This window comes from Typha latifolia, chromosome 9 (assembly GCF_019914945.1).
Source record: "Typha latifolia isolate L0001 chromosome 9, TyphaL0001v2, whole genome shotgun sequence".
Taxonomy (NCBI): Eukaryota; Viridiplantae; Streptophyta; class Magnoliopsida; order Poales; family Typhaceae; genus Typha; species Typha latifolia.
In genome coordinates, this window is record NC_133094.1 from 4622396 (window position 1) to 4646206 (window position 23811).

Here is a 23811-nt window from a genome sequence, read left to right on the forward strand (position 1 = left end):
CATGACTATTTCTAAAAAAAAAAAGGAAACTTAACTTTAGTTAAGATAATATGTAATTAAGTGATATCTAATTGGGGGGCAATATAATAATGGATGGATTATTATTAAAATATTTTTAGAAAATATTGTATGGCGTAAGATTAGAGAGTGATGAATTACTATATCAGAATAAACTAAGTTGTTGTTTAATTATTACATTAGAATAATGAGTCTTATTTTAAAATAAAGCTATTCATATTCCACAAGTGAGCGGTGGCTTAGATTCTGAGCACCATCAATAGCACAAGTCATTGACTTAGATTAAGATAAGAGATCCTAAGCACGCTCAGGTTGAATGTAGAAAGTACTAGAATTTAGATCACGAAATAAAATGACAGAGATAAGTTTTTCCTTTACCATATCTTTATATGTTATTGTGATGTCTCTGTAATGAAATAAAGAGGGGTTATCAGAACTCCTACGTGAAGTGTAACTTCTCGCATGCTATATAGAGCATGAAGTTTGGACATCAAAAGAGAGAGAGAAAGAAAACTTTTTTATAACGTTATAGTATGTAGTCTTTTCCATTATTTTATTTTAAAAAAAATAGCAACTAACGCGAAAAAACTTCTGACTCTTTTATAATATTGTTGAAGTAACAGAGTGTCATCGTTTATTATATTAAGAGATAAATACCATTTTACCTCCTGAACTATTACTTTTTTTACAATGATTTTGATTTTTTTTGATATATAATGACCCTTTAAACTATTAGAAATATCTCACTTAACGTCTTCTATTATAGGATTATTATGTACTAAAAATAAAAAATTTAGGGAGTAATTATATACAAAAAAGAAAAAGTTCAGAGTGTCATTGGTATAGTATGTTTAACCGTTATACAGAAAATCCTACACTGGTAACAAGCATATTCTTAGTTAAGACAATAATGACTATTAAGAAGACAAGTGTATCATATTTTTAAGGGTTCTTTTTTGCATATATATCCTCCAAAAATTCTTTCTTTTTTTCTTATGCCCATATATATATATATTCAGATAAGGCTATTTTATGTTGTATCTAACTCTTAAAAATAAGATATTTAACAAGAGAAAAGAAGAAGAAGAGAAAACCTTAGCCAAATAAAACATATATCTAATTGTCACAGGCTAATTAACTTGGATGATTAGCATGATAGATAAAATCAGTTTAAATTTCCTGCAGGAGGAAAGAGTTGGGTGGGAGAATTTAATTTCCTTTCTATTCAATTAATGGTGGAGTAAGTACAGAGAGACATGTAGAGTAACACATTCATGAGGAGATAAATATTGTTGAAATGAATTCTTTGTCCTAAGAGTAGCAACCTAGCAGGGTGTGCATGCAATTCTAATGGAGTTATCTCAGTGTGGTAGTGATTTGAAGATTGGAAAGGGAAATTGTTAACCTTTAGCTTATTTTATTTTCTAGGAGGAAAAAAAAGGAAAATTTTGAATAGATTAATAGAGGGATATGTGGATGGATTGATCATTGATGATATAGGATTAGGGTGGCAATCAGGTCTGGTTGTGTCTGGAGTTCATGTCAGATTCATCTTTCACTAGTGGCAGCGGCGGCAAGCGGCAGCAGCAATAAGCCTTCTCTCCCTCTCCAACTATAGCTGCCCCTCTCCGACGACACTGAGATGCTAATCTCTCTCGCTCTCTTTGCTTCCCTCTTTTTCCTACCTTTCTAATTTTGCCTCTCGTATAAATGCATAGTAGTAGTAATCAAGGGTAGTAGGAAGATTTTTTAATTTTCTATCTTTTTAGAATCACCTTAATTATTTAAGGAGAAAAAAAGACTAGTTATAATTCTAAATTTTTTAGCTACTTGTAACTTAAATTCTCAATATTAATTTTTATCTATATTAAAATATATTATATATCATATATAATTATTTTTAATTTTTTATATATTAAAATACTATACTATCTCGACGTCCGTCTCAGTGCCGGTCTCAATTGGTAACTAAACGCAAATTCTTGTATAAACCTATTTAAGGTAATCTAGTCATTACATTTTACAACTAAATAACAAAACTTGAGTATAATTATAAATCTACATAATTTACATTTAAATAGTATGCATTAAGTTATCATTAAAAAAAATTGTATGCATGAATCAAACAAGACCTGAACTAAAAAGTCTGGCGGTGCGAGTCATTGATTATATCTTTGAAGATCTAAATAGAATATCATCACAATAAAAATTATAAAAAAAAAGAAAGAAAGTCCAATGGGTATAATCCTGTAGGAATTAATCTATATACTATGATCAATTATGACTTTTCTACTATGCCAGAAAGAATTTTTGCACTATTTTTCCATATAACACTATGATTTATCGAGCTATAGACTAGCCCATTAAGCCCACAAGCCATTGAGCCGAGCTCGAGCTGAAAAAGCTAAGCTAAATTTTTTCACCTCTCGAACTGAGCCGAGCTAAGCCCAGCTTACTTGAGCTCGGCTCGTTTACACTCCCCTAAGAAGGGTTACCTAGAAACCCTACACGTGGAGGCTTCTCTTTCTTTTAAGGGCTACTAAACTAATAAGAGAGTGTTGCAAGTCCTTGATAATATATAAGAATACTTTCAATGACTCTTTTGTGATAAGAAACAATAGTTTAATTCATGAAAATGTGATGTTACTAGAAAATGCAAGAGTATAATATATGGGAAAATAATTTGTGTTAATCAAGTAATTCATCGATGGCATTACAAGGAACATTTTAAAAGATCAAAAATACATATATTTCCTATTAGTTGTTAATTTAAGAAATAAAACAATAAGAAAGGGTCCTTAAAATTCCACTTAGTAGCCATTTTCTAAAACGCCTCACATATTATGGGGGAAAATTAAGCTTTATTTCATAGGCCTCACAAGTTAAAAGATAAAAGCAATTAAAAGGAAAGATCTCTTTACTCTCTCTTTTTCTCTATTTTATTATATATTTCTTGATCTAAATCTTAGTGCTTCCTACATTCGATCTTAGGTTGGACATTGGAAGAGGTGTGCCTCTCAGGCCCAAGTTTGTCTGACTTTTTAATATACACTTATATGTAATACATAATGCATATTATATATATATATATATATATAATTAGATAGATATAAGACATTTTTGTTTTTGACTATGATCACCCTTTGTTGATATCACTTCAAAACTACCATGTAGTTTAATTCTAGGGTCTTAGAATCAAGGAGAATTACCATGTAGCTGGTAATTTAATTATAAAAACAAAATTATGTCTCTCAAATAGCTTGGAGACAAATCAAAACAGTAAGTTCCAACAAAATAAGATCAAATCAATTAAGCGTCTAAAACACTAAAATCGTATTTAAACACTAAATCCTACCATATCAATGAATTCAAAACTAATGTTAATTAATCTCAAATATTATATTTGAATATATTGCTTGAAATGAAAATGATTACTTTTTATTCCATTCTCAAGTGCTTGTTAAATTAAACGTAAACACTTGTCATAATTTTTTAGCAAATTGAAGGCTTTATTTATAAAATAATATATTAAATTGTAGAGTGTTTTTTTATTTATAATTTTTTCTAATATATATGTGAAGTTCTCTCTCTCTCTCTCTCTCTCTTATCCAAATATATGCGAGATTATTAGGTGAAATATGATACCTTAGAAGTAATAACTAGATTTTATCCATACGTTGGTGAGAATAAGAGCCCTTTTATTCCTTGATCAACAACACTTAGAAAATAGGAGATATAGCATAATAAAGAGGACTTAAACCGAATATTCCATACTACTAAACCTTGAAACCCCTGATACCTTTTAACTGTACCAACTTCCTCCGCTACCGCCGCCGATGCATGCTAAGACGTGCATGCTTCTTGACCTTACGTTCTTAGGCGACCGGCGCGGCGGCCGCGTGGTCTCCTCCGGCGAGAAGGCCTCGCGAGGGAATTCCTCCGACGAGCGGTGGCGCCGGTGAGCCTTGTCGCTGTTGAGGAGGAGCGTTTGGCTGCTCGCGCCGGCGCCGGAGGAGAGGCACTTGTAGTAGTACATCCTTGGCCTCCTCCTCCTCCTCTTTAGCATTGCCTTGCAGATGAAGGGGATGAGACCTTCCATTAATTCCTTGCTGTTAGGTTGTGTTTGATGAGAACTAAACTGAGAGGTTCTTGAATGCTTTTTTTTTTTTTTTCTCTTACTAGGAGGAAAATAATGATAAAGAGAAGATTAGAGTTCAATTCTTTTTCTTTTCTTTTTTGTTTCTAGAATGATATTGATGGTTGTTGGACAAATAAATTTATATAATATTGGTGGTATATTTTGATAGGTCAAACAAGTGGATTTAATTTAAGTGGATGAAGTTTTTATATTTTAAATAATAGATAGGTTTGACTTTGATAGGATTCGAAATAAACCAATTACTCTAAATGAGATTGTGCTGAGACAGTTAATTAATTATGATCATAGATTTAAGGGCCCCAAACCCTATTTCTTTTTTTTTTAAGCTAAAGCTAAATTTATCCTAAAAAACCTAAACTTATCTGCAAACAAATGAATGCGACAGGTATGGACTTATTTATGACATGCTGGTTGACTTTATCCACAAGTCCACTTCCACTTTGCTTAATACCAACTCCGAGCAGAGTAGTAGTTGGGGAACACCTAAACATCTTGAAATGTTCAAGACTTCTTTATCCTTCCTTCCCTAGAACAATATTTTTTTATTTTTATCAATCCACTTTTCACACAATAAACTAGAATATGAACCTTATCTTTCTTTTTTCAAAAGAGAAATTTCAAATACAATGATCATAATCATGCCTCAAGTCTTGAGACCTTACCCACCCTTTTTTACAGCCAATTTGCAAACTTTTTTTTTCCAACAAAAGGATGATCCATTTTGAACAAAAAAAGCACAAGGACTTTTGACTAGGAGAGATCATGCTCTAGTCAATGTGGTTGAATAAGATACCTACCACTTTCTGTGATGGATAACTAACTGGCCCTTGAATTTGTCTCTCTATAGACAAATGGAAGACAAGAATCTCTGGACCACAAACCATGGCATATACAAATTGAAATTAATTGACATGTTCTTTTCCAGATCCTAATAGCAATCCAAAGATTGTCACAAGCAGCACCAAATCTGTTGACAAAATAGTAGGATTTACTCACTAAAACCAAAAGGAGAGTATTACAATCAATGCCATCTGACACAAAAGGGATCTTTACCACCAAAGATGTAACACTCTGAATCCAGATTGAAAGCTCATGGTTGGATACCCATCTGGAAACATGGGACCAGCTTCAAGTTTTCACTCCCAAGGAACAACACTAGATTTTCACTAGCCAGAGGAAGATGATGGTCAAACATCGTATATTTGATACTGCAAAGAATTGCTGCTGTTCAGAACAATATGACTGCAATGTGCAGAGTGGAACATTATTGCTTCTTGTCACAATGCAGAAATAATAATACAACAGAAAGAAACGGTCTTCCTGCTTCGTCTTCCTGCTTCCTTGTTAAGATCAATTTAAATCACACTATTCTGACATACACCGTACATCATTTGTTCTGTTGTCAGGTAGGAGCCAAGCTAAGAAGCCAACATTTGTTTCCCTTCTCAGCCTTTGGGATGAATACTCGACAAGAATGTTCCACAATTCGCCTACCGTCCATCCATGATTCAATATCCATTGAGTCACCTATCAGACAAGAAACAAACTATGCATTAGCAAACTGTTGCTGTTGTCTTCGCCAGTTGGTAAGCAACAATAATAACATGAAGATATTTGGTCATTCTCAACATATTCTTATATGCAGAAACTCCCCAGTTAAAGATTATAGCAGATGAGCCCTGTGTTCGCCTAACATTTCCATTTTTAGGAAATGTTTTTTCTTCAATTTGCATTAAGAGATTTTCATATCAAAATAAAAGGAAAATTACTGGATTACCTGCTTTAATCCCTCCAATGATGCTTCACCAAATGTGTAGTAATGAATAAAAGGCCTAAGTGCCTGCAGAACAGAAATTAACAAAAAAAAGTTAAGAAGAAAAATCTAACATGCACTGATCTGTCAACACACACACACACAGAGAGAGAGAGAGGTGCTGCAACTAAATACACAAGCATGGCAATATTATTGAAAAAGAAAGTAAGAATATACTAGACTGGTAACAGGAATCAGGAGAGACCTAGAAAGAATAATGGCTGGAAGACGGTCCCTCCATAGGAAACTAAGGAGAAAAGCTCCACTATCGTGATGGTCCCTATGCAAGCAGTCTGATAAAGGAACAGCTGTTTGGAACATAGTACAGAGTAAATGGAGAGGACAGTGGGAAGAATAAATCACACCTTTCTATCTCATAGAAGGTTGTACCCTATTAGGTATCTGATACTACCTAAAGGCATATCTACAGAGGCGAGGAATCATCATCACCGATCTGGTAAAAACTGGGCCTTGGAGTCATATAGGAGCTTTGCTACTATCTTCCTCAGAGAAAATAGGCAGCGGTGGAAGATAGAATTGAGGTCCATGATACAATAATATCTCTCTTTCTCCAAGATTAGAATGTAGAAGACCTTGCTCAGATCATAAATAACTCCTAGTTGTTGGGGTTACAACTTAACTGGTTCTATCAGGAGGTTGAGAATCATGTGTAAATTGAAATTATTTACAGTTGATGGTTACAACTTATCTGGTGCTACATGTACTCAAATAGGAGCTTATAAGAGGATGGCAAACCAACATGTGAGTAATACCTGAGATGCAGCAAGCCATTGAATCATACTCTTAACCTCAGGATCTCCACCAAAAACACCACAGCCCCAGTTTCCAGTTGCAATGCCAATACTCTCTTTAGAATCTGTAGATTGACAGCCTTTTTTATTCTCAATCAGATCCACATTACTTGAACATTTATCATCAGAATTCCTGTGGCTCCCGACCATTTCAGGAGATGCCTTAGAAGCCTGCTTAATGAGTAGGTGAAAGAAAACATAGTTACAATGTTCTGAAACATCGAGTTCATAAAGTTCATAACCAATCATAAAGCATTGGTGCATATATATATTCTTAACAAAATTCTACACCCTTCTATGAGACCAAACGGTAAGCAGTTTTCTGGAACTAGGAGAGCAGAAGTAACAGAAACATGTAGAGTAACTACAAGAATGAACCTCCTGAGAAAATTTGAGGATGCTTTCATACTTTGATCTATCCAAAAATCCACAGAATGCTTTGTTTGCCTCCCTGCTTAAACATCCATATAAGAAGAAGAAAGAAATAAAGAACTTCAATTTGACAAAATGAAGTAATAATGTATGAGATGGCGTACAAAAAATGATTCTTCAAGACCTTTAGAGCTCCATTAGGATGTAAAAACCAAACACATGGTATCTAACCTTATACCATGTCAAACATATTTTTCACAATTATAGCATCAAGTCAAATTCATCTTCTCGTTCAACTTAAATGAATACAGAGACAAAGAATAATTGAAATTTGGTTTTGTCATTTGAGCAGCCAGCACAAGCAAGTTTTTAAATCTGAGATAGGCATGATCATCTAATTGCCTAATGAGATTGAGCATCACCTTTTGACCTCATAAATAATAATTCGTTGGCTCTCATCAATCCTAATAAAGAAAAAAGAAGAAGAAAAGGAACAGAAAGGAGGTAGATTTTTAACCAGCACTAGTAAAGGGACAACTGTCAGATATCCAAATTCATGGGTTCAATGTATATTGTGCAAACTGCAAAGCAAAAAAGAAGGAATAAGAGAAGCATGTTAACCAGATTGCTGTTTTTTCCTTTTTCTCTTTTTGTTGAACTTCATCAGTATGTGACCTACTATCGTCACAATCACATCCACCTTTTGTACTGTGAAATCTATGATTTCAGAGCTATTCTACTTGTAAGTTCATTAAGTTATATGCTTGCATGGTGAAAACCATGCATGCATATTTATTAATGATTATCTATTAATGGGGAAAAAAGATTGTTGGCAGATGTATGGGGATAGTTCGATCGTTAACCTAGAGTTTTCTGCTTGGTAACTTTCTTAATCTCTAAAGAACTCCAATTCTAGGTTATTCTCTTATTTATGCTGCAAATATTGGATATATTGTTTGGAATATCTGTAGTAGATAAAGGTTTGACAATCCTAATTAAAAACAAGGAGTGATATAAAGTTCTCAAAATTAAGTCCAGGAGGTATAATATAGTATGCAGACTTATATCATCTTTATGATGTTATAACAGGACTCCAAAGTCAGGTGTTTATCTTTCCTTATGGGTAACATATGAACAAGTCCAGTGCTTTTTGATGATAAGTAATTCACATGATGAGTATCAAAATTAAGACAAAACTCTGGCATACCTTAAAATACATTCAATTCCATACTGTGCCATTTTTGGACTGTACAAAGCATCTATTGCTATAATCCTTGTTTTTCGTCTGCCCATTGAATCAAATGGCTTCTTGTCTAAGTAATCACCCACAAAACGAAAGGAGGAACCATACCTATCATACAGCAGCACAGCATTGGACAATGATGTTGGACATATATTCAATAAAGTTGTTATTTAGCTGCAATATAGCCATTCATTAATCAAGAAAGCTGACATAACAAAAATAAAGTGCATCTCAATATATAGGCTCTCAGTTCTCACCAATGCCTCTTTGGGGAAGATAGCAGTAAATAAGCAAGCATACCACTGATACCTGACCTGACCCTGATCCGAAGTCAAATGGGCAATCTTAACCATCACACTGATCTCCTTATAGCTAACCCCAAATAGTCAAGAAACACTTAATATTTACTGTCATCACACTATTCCTCGCAACATTATAAACCACTAATTGCTTAGAAAGGAAATCCTATTTCTACTATCAATAGAAGTATAAGCAAGAATGCACCAGCTACAACGGTAGGATGAACTTATAGTTCAGTTGTTCTACAATCTAGATATTAAGGGAAAAAAATTGATGGCAATAGTGCTAAAGAGTAAAGCACAATTGTTCTGAATTCTCAACCCTTCACTTCCAAAGTCTCCTGTTGACTTCAGCAAGTTTCTTTATTTCCAATCACTTTATACTACTGTCAAATGCTATAAAATGAAGCACCCATCAGACTTACTTCTATGATACCATGATAAATCAGAAGTCAACAATTGCTAGCTACTTTCAGTAGAAGACAAGTGATATCACTAACCACACTTGCTTAATTCAAGTCAATTTTGTGTCTGAGGAATAATAGAATATATTTCAAGAAACATGATTACATGAAGAAGCAATTAAGCTTCTCCATCCCATATTCTATCCCTGTATCACTATAGCATAGAAATTTAAGTTTTGAACAAGTCAATATAGTACAACTTTTCCTAATCCATAGACACAAACTTCTTTTTCACATGGGAATAGAAGTATCCATTGGATGCTGAATAGATCCATGGCTAATTTTTCATTATTCCAGAAGTTGAATGAGGCTGAGAAAATTATGAAAATGCCCTGGAACTGCTTCATGCCCACAACTCATCAGCTCTCATACTAAAAAATGTGTTCTGGTGAACCATACTCCCACATAGGTGGGTGTCTTGGGAAGGAATATGTAAGTAACCATACCCTTATTTAGGAGATTGTGTCCAAGACTTGAACCCACGATCTCTTTGATGCGACGGCCAAGTCATACCATCACACCTTTATAAGAATGTGGAAACTGCAGCGTCACCTGGGACACTTGTCAGCATACCAGTTCTGTAGGTAGAATGGCTGATGAATCAACACATGTTTAAGGTGAAGAACATGTTAACTCCATGTAATAAAAGAAAACATGATTCTAGCAGGTCTTAAACTAAAAGCCAAGAAACAGAGGGCCAGAGTCCCGGGTAGAAATACCAACTATTTGAAAACTGAGAAATGGAATTCGAGAATTGAAGACACTCAAGAAATGCAAATTACGCCAGCTTGAAACCTACAACATTATTTTGTGAATCAGTGCATGTGATTTAACATGGGGTATAAGAGGGTCAAACAATGGTTATTATGGCATCAGGTGCTATAAACGGGTGGCTTTTAGTGATTCCTTTCATCATATCAACCATATGTCAGTTTTCCTTTAATCAATTCTAAGGTAATTACAGAAATAGTTATTCAACTTCACATGATTAAATAGAAATTAGTGAGTGTATAAGTAAATGAAACAGTGCACAAGCTAAGCCACACAGAATATATAATCAATTGCAGTAGCTAATAAAGTACACGGCATAACAACTTTTATGCTTAGTTAATAACAATCATAAATTGAGTCCAAGAGGTCCAATAGATCTTCATAACACTAACCCCATGTATTGTGAAAACCTCTCTACACCAACAATTTCAATAGCCTCATTTTGTCGCATGGAAGCCATAAAGAGCATGCCTATGATTAGTTCTGGGTTGATCATAAATCTGATCTCTTCCTGTTCAGCAAAAAAATAAGTCAGAATAAAAATTTAATAAATCAACAGTATGTTTAAGCACTCAGTTCATTGCGAAGGACACTCTAATGCTTAATGCTTTGCTAGGCCTCAATTTGGCAAAATTGATGAGAAGAGTTCTTCTGTCACAGTTCTTTCATATGCATGTTGAGCACAAAAGGTGATGACAAGACAGCATGAACTAGAAAATGAGTGAGAAAAAATCAAGAAAAATTTATATATAACACCCTGCTTTATAACATAATTGTGATTTACACCCTACATTTTTACTATTTACAAATCGAGCCCTATAATATAGTAAATATGTATAGAAAAGGCCCTGGAGTTATATTTGAACTAATTCCATGAAAATATTCCATTAAGTAGAGATATTTTATTTCTAAAATAACTAAAATGTCCTTATTTATAGAATTATTAAAATACCCTTAGTATGACTTGGTTGAGAGTATTTTTATAATTTTCTTAGTATAGTTAACTTAACATAAAGATTTAGTTAAATTTAACTAACTAATCAAACGGTAAAATGTTTTCTGTGTATATTCACTAAATAATATGGTTCAATTTATAAATAGTAAAAATGTAGGGTGTAACCACAATTTCATTAAAAGACAGAGTATTATATACAAATTTTCCAAAAATCAATAATATCATTTGGTTAGTAAAATATATAAAATCCTTTTCTAAATGTCCAAGTTCGAAGCTCTCTGAGTTAGTATGGCCAAATAATATCTTACTTACAAAACTTAAATTTTGAATACCTCAATTTGAAACAAGTATCATCACAAGTAAATCTGCCATGAAAGTGAAGAAAATCAATAAAATAGCCTAACATTCTTTAAGAAATGTGAACTCGTCATTTTGTGAGTTTTACATTTTGGAGTTCATCCCCCCCCCCCCTCTCTCTCTCACTATATATATATATATATATATAAATATATATATATATATAAACCCTTGATTGGTTGAGGCATCACAAAGAAATAAGGCATGCAGGAATCCCCTATATATAACCAGTAAATCTACTATACAATATAGACAAAGGTATAAAATGTGCATCATGAGGCTTATTTCTAAAAGAAAAAAATATATCTAAATAAATTATTCGCTATAGCTAACTATACGAGCGTATATTTCACATTTAACTCAGTTCTATATTTATCTTCAGACATAACCTGGAAATCACTAATATTTCATGCAAAAGTAGTCTAATGTATCTCTAAAATATTTTCAAAAATTCTACATAGATCATTTTCCGGTTGTTTTAAGTCCTTTCTTTCTTGTCTTCTACACTTCTCTTAGTCCTTTCGGACAAAACACAAAACCAAATCTCAAAGCAACCAAAACTGCCAAAATTATGACCTCGAGAGCCCAGCTGAAACTCTGAAAATAAAACTGAAAACAATACTACAAAAGCAATAAAATGAATACTAATAAATGTTGGGAATTGAATTAGGTGCTTAGCTTGCAATGAGTAAGACCATCTTGAGCAGAACTAACCCAAACTACATGTTCATCATACCGAAGAAACTTTAGGTGTACTTAAAGGTATGGAATGCCCAAAAGAAATATAAATATAGATAAATTTGAAACTGCAAGGTCAAAAGAAGCTTTAACATCCAATGAAAGGTCATAAATATGACTCATCACAACTGTCACATACATCTAATTAAATCCAACCATGCTTGACTGCTTTGCCTGACTTTTCATCTCTACTTATTATTACATCTAATACTGAATGACCAATAGCTTCAAAAATCAAGATGTTCTTTTGACATATTATAAGTCCCAAAAGAAATTAACTTGAGATTGAGAAAAGTGGCATCTACCTATAAAAAAGTTTAAGAAAGAAAACCTGCACACAGCCCCAATAAAGTGCACCACCTCCCAAATATTCATTAGCAAAGTCTACCTCAAGAGCATCATGCTGCTGATCCTCTATCAAGCCCAAAGGAAGCACCTGAAGATAAGGAAGTTGTTATAACAGTTTCTTTTTCCAGTCTAGGTGAGAATAGCTGGTAAATATTTTGCAAACAATAAAATAACATTTCTGGCTAACTGTGCTTTGTTATCAGAAGTATTCCATGAATCATCATGAATAAGAACTCACCAGTTCACACTCAGCAAAACGAGGATGGCATTACAAGCACATATCTACTCATCTTATGTCTTATCTAAGACCATCTTTTATTCAAGACCTTAAGGCATCCCAATTGCTCTCATAAGCCACACCCTCCTCAAGGTAATCCAAATTGCTCTACATCACATAGAGATCAACTACATCAATCAGGAACATTCTCCATCCTCATGCTATATGTCCTGAAAGTGGTGCATGCACACAACCTATTGACATCGGGCCTTGTTTCTCCTACATATAATGAAAATATTGACCACTCTTTGAGAGTTTAATCTTTTGACAGAACATGTTAATTGACATCAATATATGCAATAGCTCATGTCTTGCAACTTCTATCTGAGGCTGGCCTTGACAGTCGGATAATTGGCCTCTGTCATGGGCACATGGCTGTGCCACTGGCACTATCCTATGTTGGACTGTGTCGACCCATGCTTGTCAGAACAAGTGCGTGCAGAATTGATATAGCTTTGTGTCAACCCGGGCAGCTCCTATTCATACTGGAAATTATGATCATGAATTGCTCCATCAATCACCATTGACTTCAGAGATATCTTATAAACATTTTGCAAATCCAAAAGCATGAGTAGGGTGTCGCCTGAAATCCACTACCCATTAAGGGTTAGTCAAAGAGATCCGTGTAGCTCGACTGACAAATAAATTATTTGATTCTTCCCGCCATTCTACGTTCAATTATATTTTAGTGTTAATTATTGAACATTGTCAATTAATAAATATTCAATCATATTATGTGCTGAATTATATTTCTATTTGACTATTTTCATATCTTTAATAAAATAAGTCATTAACAACATTATTTAATGATAAAAGACTAATGTAGATCAAATTACATATATTCAAACCAAAAAATATATATTAAAAGGTTTTTTAGAAATAAATTAGAAGTGTGCCAAAGGCATGCAGTGTATTGGGCCTCACTCACAATTGAGTGTCTTGAGATAGCACATAAGTTGTAAGATTAATCATTTCAATATGACAAAGAAGTTCTTCTAACACCATTGTTGAGCTCAAGCTTTTGGACCCCAGCTATTTGACATATCTAATGCAAAAGCAACTGGTCACAGGAAGAAAGTTTGAAAAGGTAAGGTTCAATTAAGTTATTTTCAGCACCATATAAAAGAAAAAGCAAGAGAAGCGTGCATTGTCCATGCTCCTCATATTTGCATATTGAGTTAAAATAATATGTTAAAACAAGCCTCTGGCTGGACTGTAATATAATAATTAAAGAGAACAAAAAAGATCATTTTCCAAGCCTCTCCCAACAGGGATCGGAGAGATCACAGATAACAAGAATTGTTCCAATGAATAGACATATTTTTAGGGCCAAAAGTCCACATTAGATCAACCCCTTGGAAGTAGTTCCTTAGCCCAAGCTCAACATTTAAGCACTAATTCAAAGGCTAATTTCTGAGGGTGGCCGAATTAAATTTTTGATAGAAGCATCTCCGCATGCTGATACAGATACGGATAGACCATCATCTGTCACAAACTATTTCTCCCTCCTGGATATATATATATATATATATATATATATATATATATATAGAGAGAGAGAGAGAGAGAGAGAGAGAGAGAGAGAGAGAGAGAGAGCACAAAAAAGTAAGAAGTAAAAATTACCAGGTTAGGCTGTTGTTCATGTAAGACAAATTAGATTTACTTTTAATATTACCTTGAATTGGCACAGAGACACATTAGAATTTTTCCAGTCAGCAGCCTCAGGATACGAAATGCCATGAGAACTATTTTGGAGAGAAAGCATCTTCCTTTCAAATGAAACAGAACCTGTGGGTATGTGCATACATATCCTCTCGAAATAGTGAACCAGGCACTTTATTTTTTGTTCTTGGCTCTGCTTTGCACTGAGCTGAATGGTTCTGGAGAAGTATGCCAATGGAAAAAAGTGAGACAAAACCAAAAACACTGTGCCCAAGACGATATTAAGTTTTCTAGAGAAAGACCATTGGAAGTCAAAAGCGACAAAGAGGACTTCAGGAACAGGAGGGGAACCCAAAGCTATAATTGCTACTTGACAACATTTGGGATCAAATAGTTAATAACAGCAGAAGAACAAGATTAATTAATAAGAAAGACATTTCAATTAGTATCATCATAAACCTATTAATCCCAATTTATGGATCTTGCTGATGTGATTATGCTGAAGCCTCTGACAAAATAGTAGTTCCTCTTGCTTGCATACATAGAATCATATTATGAATGAGTCTTTTTCTAGCAATTTAGTGAAGTATTTTTATAGCTTTCCTACTTAGCTTAGGGTAGCATAGAACTAAGCTCATCAACATAAGTTAGATATGTTCCAAATGGAACAAACTAGAGTGAGAGAAACACCTAGCGCGGCATGTTTCTAACAGATAAAAACACCAATCAATGCAGATTCTAATGGTTGCACCATGTACTACATAATATAAACATGTAAAGAAAAACAAAGATCTGAATAGATTAGAGAGAAATCACTTACGAGAACAAGCGGTCAAAATTGATCAGTGGAAGATGTTTGGCATCCCTATCACTGGTAGGAAACAGGCAAAACAATGCACAAGCAAGCAGAGCAGCAATCAACTCCTGGAATAAAAGTATGATAAGAAAATGTAGCGCAACCAAGCAAACCAATGCACAAAATGCATAGTAAGTGTAAATTTCACCCATTCACCCTGAACAATAAGCTTTTCTTGCTTATCACTGCCTACACTGTAGCCTCATTGCAAATAAACTCTTCCTATAATTGAAAGCCGATTCTGCCTTTTCAAGGTGCATTTGAGAAAGCCACCTCCAGATCTTTTTCAAGGGATTCCTTTTATAAGGAAAATTCTCAGTATAATCTATTTTGTCACTAGAATTCCTTTCCAATCTCCACACAGAAGGGTACTTTTCTCAACAAAAGAAAAAAAAAGATATCCTGAGAATATTCCTGAACAAATAAGGGGTGTTTAATTTGCAGATATACCTGAATAAAGAGATTCTGATTTTTAATCATAATTATTTTTGCAATATGGCTCAAATGTAAGTGGTGTTTTGCAACAAAAGGAAAGGCAATAATATAGGTAATAGCATTATAAGAACAAGCAATAGATGAGCCGATTATTTATAGAAGGACTGTAGAAATTTAAGCCACCTGACTTATTAATACGACCCCTGCTTCTTGCCAATCCATTATCCGAAGCCCAAATCTACCTTTCCCAGATACCTCATCGGACTTCTTATAATGATCTTCCAAGAGAGAAGGCAACCGCAGCAACAACCTCGCCAATGTCGGCACCACCTCCCCGAACCACACCCTCGAATCCATTCTCGACATCAACTGCTCACATAAACCAAAAAGAGAAGCACCCAATTCCCGAGTTTGCTCAAAACCGATCAAAATCCAATCTTTTTTTTTTTTTTGTGCAAAATATAACAGTATAATACCTCGTCGAAGAAGAGGACGTAGCCATCGGCGGATTTGGCTGCGAGCTTCTCGGAGGAGAGGCCGATAGAGTCGCGAAGGTCGAGGATGACGTCGAAGAGGACTTCGCCGGAGTCGACGTGGCTGACGTCGGGGCCCAAGGCGAGGGCTTTGAGGGATTCGAGGGATTTGGGAGGCCAGAAGAGGGAAGAAGAGCGCAGGACTAGGGGGAGGAAGGGGAGGATGGAGTCGAGATCTTCTCTCCTCTGCATTTCGATCGATCGAGAGAGAGAGAGAGACAGGAATTGTGTATAAAAATTATAGCGGGAGAAATGGGCTAAACCCGGCCCGAATCCGCCCAGTTTTAACCGGGCTAAGCCCGGCCCGAGCTCGATTTAGGCCCGGCCCGACCTGAGCCCGATACAATAGTGGACATGGGCTAAGCCTTTGCCCACCCAGCCCGGCCCGAAAGCCCGATCCACTACTCTCATCTATAGCCCAACTCATAATGTATGCATATTTATATAATTATTTTAGTCCCATATTGGATATTTAGTAAACTATATATTAATATATATATGCATGTTTCCATGAAAGATAATTAAAATATCTTCATATAAGCCCATTAAACTCGGCCCAATAAAATATAATAATTTTTATATTTAATGCATTATGTTACAGCCATTATACCTAAGCCAAGCCCAATATGTAATAGGCTAGTGGGCGGTAATGGACTAGAATATTTTAGCCCGGCCCGAGTGATTGGTGGGTTGGGCCATGAACAAATATTTAAGCCCAGTCCCCGAACTCGGCCCGGCTCGCTTGATGATCACGTCTAATGGGTCGAAAGAGTCGAAGAGAGTGGGAAGAGGGTTTTGGACGAGTTTGCAAATGTGATTATTAAATATAGTTGATACGGATTTTGCAATTTAATTGTATTTAATTTTTTGATTTAGCGTATAAAATTGAGTAATATATTTCTCATAACCGATATATTGATACACATTAAATTTTATTATTATAAATCAAAATTTTAAATATAATTAAATTAAAAAACTCTTAAATATTTATCTTATAAATATTTTATTACGGTGATAGTAAATTTAAAAGATTATACATTTTTAATATCATCCCCTAAAAACAAAAGGACACATGCATTCTTCTAAATAATTTTATTATATCATTAAAGCCCTTCTGCTAAACATTCTATCAAAAATAATATTAAAAATTTATCTAACTAATTAGATAGATAAATTTGCTCTTATTTTTTCTTCCAATCTATTGTTATACGTAGATTTTGATGGAATTAAAAAATGTGTTTGTAGTTTTTATTTAGAGAGATTGCCATAGAGACCACTGTAAAGATAAAAGGGTACAAAAGGTAGGGCTGTCAAGCTTGATGAACAGCTCGGGCTCGGCTCGATCAAAGCTGAGCTGAGCCTAAGCTGTTAAAATCGGCTCGAAATTAATATCGAGCCGAGCTTGAGCTGAAGCCAACTCACTCAGGCTCAGCTCGATAGGCTCATTAAGGATGCCTCTCCTCTTCCTCCTCCTCCTCCTCCTCCTCCTCCTTCTTCTTCTACAGTAGCGGTGCCGTGGATGCCGCCTCCTCCTCCTTCAACAGCGACAAGCCCCCACGGTGCAGCCTCCTCCTCCTTCGGCGGCGGCAAGCTACCGTAGTGTCGCTTCCTCCTCCTTCGACGGCGGCAAGCGGCCGTGGTGCCCTGCCTAATCATCCTCTTCCTCCTCATCCTTCTTCTTTCGCAGCAGCGGTGCTGCGACTGCAACCTCCTACTCCTTCGGCAGCAGCAAGCCACCACAGTGCCGCAGTGGTGCCGCCTCCCCCTCCTTCGACAGCAACAAGTCATCGTGGTGCTGTAGTGGACTAGTGGTGTTGTCTCCTCCTTTGGCAATTGCAAGCCGCAACGGTGCCGCTTTCTCCTCCTTCGACAGCGACGGTCGTAGTGCGCTGGTGCCCCGCCTCCTCCTACTCCTTCTTCTGCAGTAGCGATGCCACAATTGTCGCCTCCTCCTCCTTGGGCAGCGGCAAATTGCCGTGTGCCGCCGCGATGCCTCCTCCTCCTCCTTCTCCTCCTCCTTCTTCTTCTTCTTCTTCTTCTTCTTATTCTTCTTCTTCTTCGGCTCGGCTTGGGCTCGATTTGGCTTGGTCCAGCTTGATCTGGCCTGGCTCGGGCTCAACTCGAGTTGAGTTGAGCTAAGTTTGAGCCCAATTCTAAGGCTTGAAATTAATTTCGAGCCTCGCTCAGGCTCGGCTCGTTTACACCCGTAATGAAAGGATGGTGGGGATATTTTTATCCATCTATTAAATTGGTCAAATTTTTAAGATAATTTTAATCAAAATTTCTAATAAAATATTAACTAAGAATACTTGCTAATGCATTTAAATAGTTTAGAAGAGTGCATACACCAACTTTTTTTTCTTGAAAGGGTGAAAGTGATACACAATGATAGTTGAGGGGTCAAGATACAATTATTTAATTTATAAACATGTTATTATTAAACATTGATCAAAATCTATATTATGTTATTTGCAAATAATGGCTGTTTTACTTTTTATATTTTCTATTTATTAATAATTGACCATTTGAACAATCTCCTCCCCGATTGGATCAAAGTAAATAGATGCTTGAGAGGAATGTTGCTGATTTGCAATATTGCGGACAAGATTGACCTCTTAACGTTATTTTGGAGTCTCACTGTCTCGATTTAGTTAGAATTCTATGGAGAGATGAAGAAGATTATATGTAGTGATAATTTTACTTAGATTCCGAATTATCGTACCACTAAAAAGAAAAAGTAACTATATAGTCCTCTAAATCAAAAAAGAAAAAAAAAAAGGTTCAGTGGGTATATGTGGTAAAAAATTATTTCAAAAATGTACGAAAAACGATAATAGTTCAGAAAGTCACTTATACATATTTATAGAGTTGTTGACATGAGTTTAATTTTTGATTTTCTAATTATTTACGTAGAAATTATCACTCTTGATACTCGCTCCTTGTCCAAGTTTACAATAAAATAAAGATATTAAATACATCATAATAGTAGTGGCTGAACTAAACTTCTAATCTAAACTAAAATTTTGAAGAGGTTAGATACATTATAATAATGACTGAACTAAACTTCTGATCTGAACTAAAATACTGAATAGGTTAATACATCATAATAATAATAATAAAATATCAATACATTACTAAACTTTGGCTTCACGCGTAGCAATAAAAGTAATGTTAGATACATCAATATACCTTCTCATTTTGAGCTTTCACCCGATCTTTAGCTAGTTGGGATAAATTTTCTAATGCTTTCATACAATCCTCCCAAATTGAATATATGTACGCTTTAGCAGCCTCACACATAGACTTCTTGTACACTCTACCAGTGAACTTTCATCTAAAGTTCTCATAGAAATGTTTAAAGCACAGTCTATACTCTAATCCTGGAAACACCCCATTGACAATAACATCTAATATTTTTTGATGATCCAACATGAATGCGAGATTCTCTATGTTTCCAATACGCTCCTTCAAGTATTCTAAAAATCACCTCAATGTATACCCACTTTCAGCATTCACTACTGCAAATGTCATTGAAAATATCCCATAGTTGTAACCAATTAATCACCAAAATAAGTTTTCTTTAAAAGGCAACTATCAAATCCTAGATATGGCTTGCGACCTGCCTTAAACTCATTTGAACATGCCTTGAAACATAAAAAATCTGACAAATAATCCATCTAAATTATCAACATCAAGTTTAATTATACTGCTCAAGTTTCTCTCATTTAGTTCTTTCGTAGTGTAGGAAAAAATTGAAATGCGTTTTCTATATTTTCATATATTTTCTACAAATCTATTTCTCTTTCCTTCCATACTTTCTAATACCTGAGCTCAACTTGAAATGCATTCTTTAAACGAGCATTGATAACTTTAGTAAAATGTTTGGCTCAACTCTAATCCAATTAATAATCTTATTGCATATCCAACTAATTTTGACCATCTTATTTCCACAAATATTAATAGCCTCACAAATACTCCATTTTTACTGTCTTCACTTAGATTAGTGTCACTATGTATTGTTGAAATAAGCAATCTCCAAGTATATTCTTCTTTGACACATTTAACAGTTACCATATAATTCTCATTATGAAGATAGATCGTCTAAAATTAGTGTTTCATTATATAGTCTCTAAGTGCATCCCTAAATAGGTAAATATTATCGAACATACTCCTCACTATAAGTGATGAATTATCTAGCTCTCACTCATATGTGTGAAATTTAAATTGTTCAACATCATCCTCAGAAGAGGAAATAATATAAAGTTCTTCTTTATTTATAGCATCATCTTCATCACTGTTACTACTAGAAGAGCACTCTAAAGCACTTATGGAAAATTCGACATTATCTCTCAAAATATTTATAATATCAATTTCTCTAACATTATCTCCAACATCATCTCCAATATTATCTGTAGACCTATTTAAAGGTCCTTCTCCAGGTTTTGATAAATTTGTATCACATGTATGGATCTTAGTACTAATTATAAATATATCAATATGATCTTCAGATTTACATGCATCAATCATTCTAAGAATATCGTGATCTAAAATACAGTATTATAGGCTTCTCTTGGACCCAATCTTCTATTAACATATACAAAAGGCAACTTGCATATCCATCTTCGTTTGATAAAAAATATAATCGAACATCTATGAAATTTATATAGTCTCACTTCACAATGAATGCTATTTGTCTTCCATCAACATATTTGAGTTGTAAAGTGTTTCAATTTATCTTCCATGATCCATAGGGATGAAAACGGATCGGATACAGATCGGATAGTGCTCAACCCATATCTGGATCCATATTTTTAGTCCGGAATACGATTCGGATATGAATATTGGATGGATAGTAAAATTTAAAACCATATCCTAACTAAACGGATACGGATAATTTTCAGATAGAGGATCGGATCTTAAACGAATATTGATTGAATTTAAAATAATTATAATATTTTATTTAGATATAATTAACACAAAATTATTAAGAGTTTTACAACAAATAGTTTTTTTATATGTCAAATTTATAAAATTAGAGAAATTAATCTCTATAAATAATATATAACATATTATTAGTAACAATATTAATATTTACTATTTAAATAAGCAAACTAAAAACTGTAAACCATTTAAAAAAGTATGTGAGTAAACGAATATCCAATATCCGTATCCGAATTCGAAAAATATATCCGACCCATATCTGAATCCGTATCCTAATTTTTTTTTAAAATTCTATCCGTATTTGAATCTGTATCCGAATCGGATAGAAATTTTTTATCCGAATCTGATCCGAATCGGGTCGGATAGCGGGTCGGGTCGGAGTTAATCCGACCCGTTTTCACCCCTAATGATCCACCATAGTGGAGTTGTATTATCGAAACATCATTTGCCATCTAAAATGAAGCCCATGATCAAGAATAAACAATCGATAAGCATGCAACAATACGTAAGCACCATAGGAAAATATTTAACCAAAATAGAATAATTTATTATGTTGGGACCACACAAGAAATAAAACTAACAAATTATTTTACTATATAGGGACCACAAAAAAATATTTAACAGAGATATGTTATTCTAATTGTTGTGTAGGGACAGGAAAAGAAATATAATTAGCACTTCTATAGGGATCATATAAGAAATATAATTAATAAATTTATGTGCATGAACCACACCGACACACAAATTGGCAGTAGGATTCATGTCATCCTTAAATATTGTAATATGTAGGGACCATATAAGAAACAAAATTATAGAAATCAAGATGCTTTATAACATTACTTTTGCGTATCTATGCAATATAAGACCAAATTCTTTACAACATTACTTTTTCCAAATATAATTTCTCTTATCTCCGTTATCTCATTACAAGGGAAATCAAGATGAAAGATAATGAACTCTCTTATTCAGAAACTTCAAGGCAAAGGGAACAGAAGATCTAGCGAGAAAGACAATGAACCCTCTCATTACTAGCATTCACCTCTTTGAAAGAATGCGGCTCGCCAGAGACCTAGCGAGGAGAGAGAGTGTCACCAACTTCGGTGGAGAGTGACCAACTAGATAATTGGCAAGAAGAGGGCGCAAGCTATTTGACTAAGAAGAGCAACCGAAGATCCACCATCGACAATGATCGCATCGCGGGTTTTTTGGGTTTCGGGTTGGGATAGATTTAGGTATATATATGCTAGGTTGAGTTTGGTTAGGTTAGGTTATGTTAGGTTACGTTAGGTTAAGTTAGGTGGGTTGGGTTGGGTTGGGTTACGTTCGGTTGGATTTGGGTTAAGTTGAGTATAGGGTACTTTTGTAATCTTATTAGTGTAAATAAATTAACCATGAGGTTCGATTATATTTAGCTAACAGTAGGGTATTTTCTACACATATTCACTGAATCATAGACTCGATTTGTAAATAGCAAAAATATAAGGTGTAAATTATAATTTTACTAAAAGGTAGGATTTTATATACAAATTTCTCAAAGAAAAAAAATAAGAAAGATCTATGGTAGAGCAAGATGCATTAAAGCACCTGCTCTTGTTGGATACGACCTATAATGAATTCATATAGTTTCAACCCAAATAAGAATTGTGAGATGAACTCCTCCAGCAAAAACATTTGAAATGTATTTCAATTCCAAGCATTGCGAGACTAAACTAAAAGCTCAAAATTTTCCTTTAAGAAGTTTATCAAAATTTTAGAAAAAAACTTGAATTTTACATTTTACTTGTATTTAAACACTCTCTCTTATTCATACATTTGTTTTATATTATACTATACACTTTATTAATGATATTAACTCGTCAAACATTCTAAAATAAAGAGAAGGTTCTTAGCCTGAATCTTATCAGATCTCTTCACTTATTAAAGTCAAATCTAATTTTAAAATGTATGTATGGATAGAGAAGTAAAAAAGTATTAAAAGAAAAGAAAAGAGAAGAAAAGAAAAGCCATTGCTGGTGTGATGGGAACTTAAAAGCCAAGGTTCTCCTTATCCACCCTAATAGAAAGACATTGTACATGAGCAGTCTTCGTACGCAAAACTCTCTCTCTCTCTCTCTCTCACACACACACACACACTTTTAGTGAAGACTCTTTGTCAGTCTCAATCGTCTATTCTCACCAACCTTAAAAGGATATATATAGGCCAAAGTGCAGAAAATATCACATTGCTTAAAATCTTAGCAAGAAGTATTTGACCAAATTAAACTCCTTAAAAACTTGTGAAATATGTTAATAGACTACCATAAAATAGGTCTGTGGCAGATCGACGATTAAGAGTAAGCTTAGTCATTAAGGAGAGGACCGAGTGGGGGCTCATCCTTAGTTGAAGCGGGAGTGGGTTTATGTGATCTCCCCTAAATGATCTTCACTCATGCAGAATAATAAATATTTAACGTTGAACGTTGCAGCGGTTGTCGGAGTATGGTGGATAGCCAAAGATGATAGTAAATGACTATAAGATAGGGTGGTCCTTAGAGAAAGATGATGACTAGAGTTTAAAATTTTAGTACTGTAGCAATATGACATCTATTCCTCCTTTATTATTCTCTTAATTAACTATAATTATAAATATTTGCACATAAATATACCTATGATAGTATGTATATATTTTTATTAGATTAGTACACAGCTTTATTAATTATAATCATCTATATATATATATATATACATGATACTATTCATGAATTATATATATATAATC

At 34.4% G+C, this 23811-nt stretch overlaps 1 protein-coding gene across 2 annotated transcripts; it reads right to left on the bottom strand.

Moving 5' to 3' along the window:
* Window positions 1-5046: 5046 nt before the first annotated feature.
* On the bottom strand, window positions 5047-16343 carry LOC140795395 (poly(ADP-ribose) glycohydrolase 1-like). Of its 2 annotated transcripts, none has more exons than XM_073147932.1 (11): window positions 16056-16343; window positions 15763-15948; window positions 15109-15212; window positions 14302-14506; window positions 12333-12437; window positions 10344-10462; window positions 8382-8525; window positions 7181-7253; window positions 6764-6973; window positions 5955-6017; window positions 5047-5704 (listed from the first exon to the last, which is right to left on the bottom strand). In XM_073147932.1, the coding sequence occupies exons 1-11, from the start codon at window positions 16302-16304 to the stop codon at window positions 5543-5545; spliced, it is 1620 nt and encodes a 539-aa protein (XP_073004033.1). In that variant the 5' UTR covers window positions 16305-16343; the 3' UTR covers window positions 5047-5542. The 2 variants fall into 2 exon arrangements, with proteins under 2 accessions (XP_073004033.1, XP_073004032.1); XM_073147931.1 differs by having other exon boundaries at window positions 7181-7256.
* Window positions 16344-23811: the final 7468 nt, after the last annotated feature.

What these genes read in the sequence shown, in the direction of transcription:
- LOC140795395 (XM_073147931.1), bottom strand. Translation starts at nt 16,304, where the DNA reads ATGCAGAGGAGAGAAGATCTCGACTCCATCCTCCCCTTCCTCCCCCTA. An exon ending in GGGTCGTATTAATAAGTCAG is followed by an intron (nt 15,213 to 15,762) that starts GTGGCTTAAATT and finishes CTTTTATTCCAG; the next exon opens with GAGTTGATTGCTGCTCTGCT. An exon ending in AATGGCTTGCTGCATCTCAG is followed by an intron (nt 6,018 to 6,763) that starts GTATTACTCACA and finishes TCTGTTCTGCAG; the next exon opens with GCACTTAGGCCTTTTATTCA.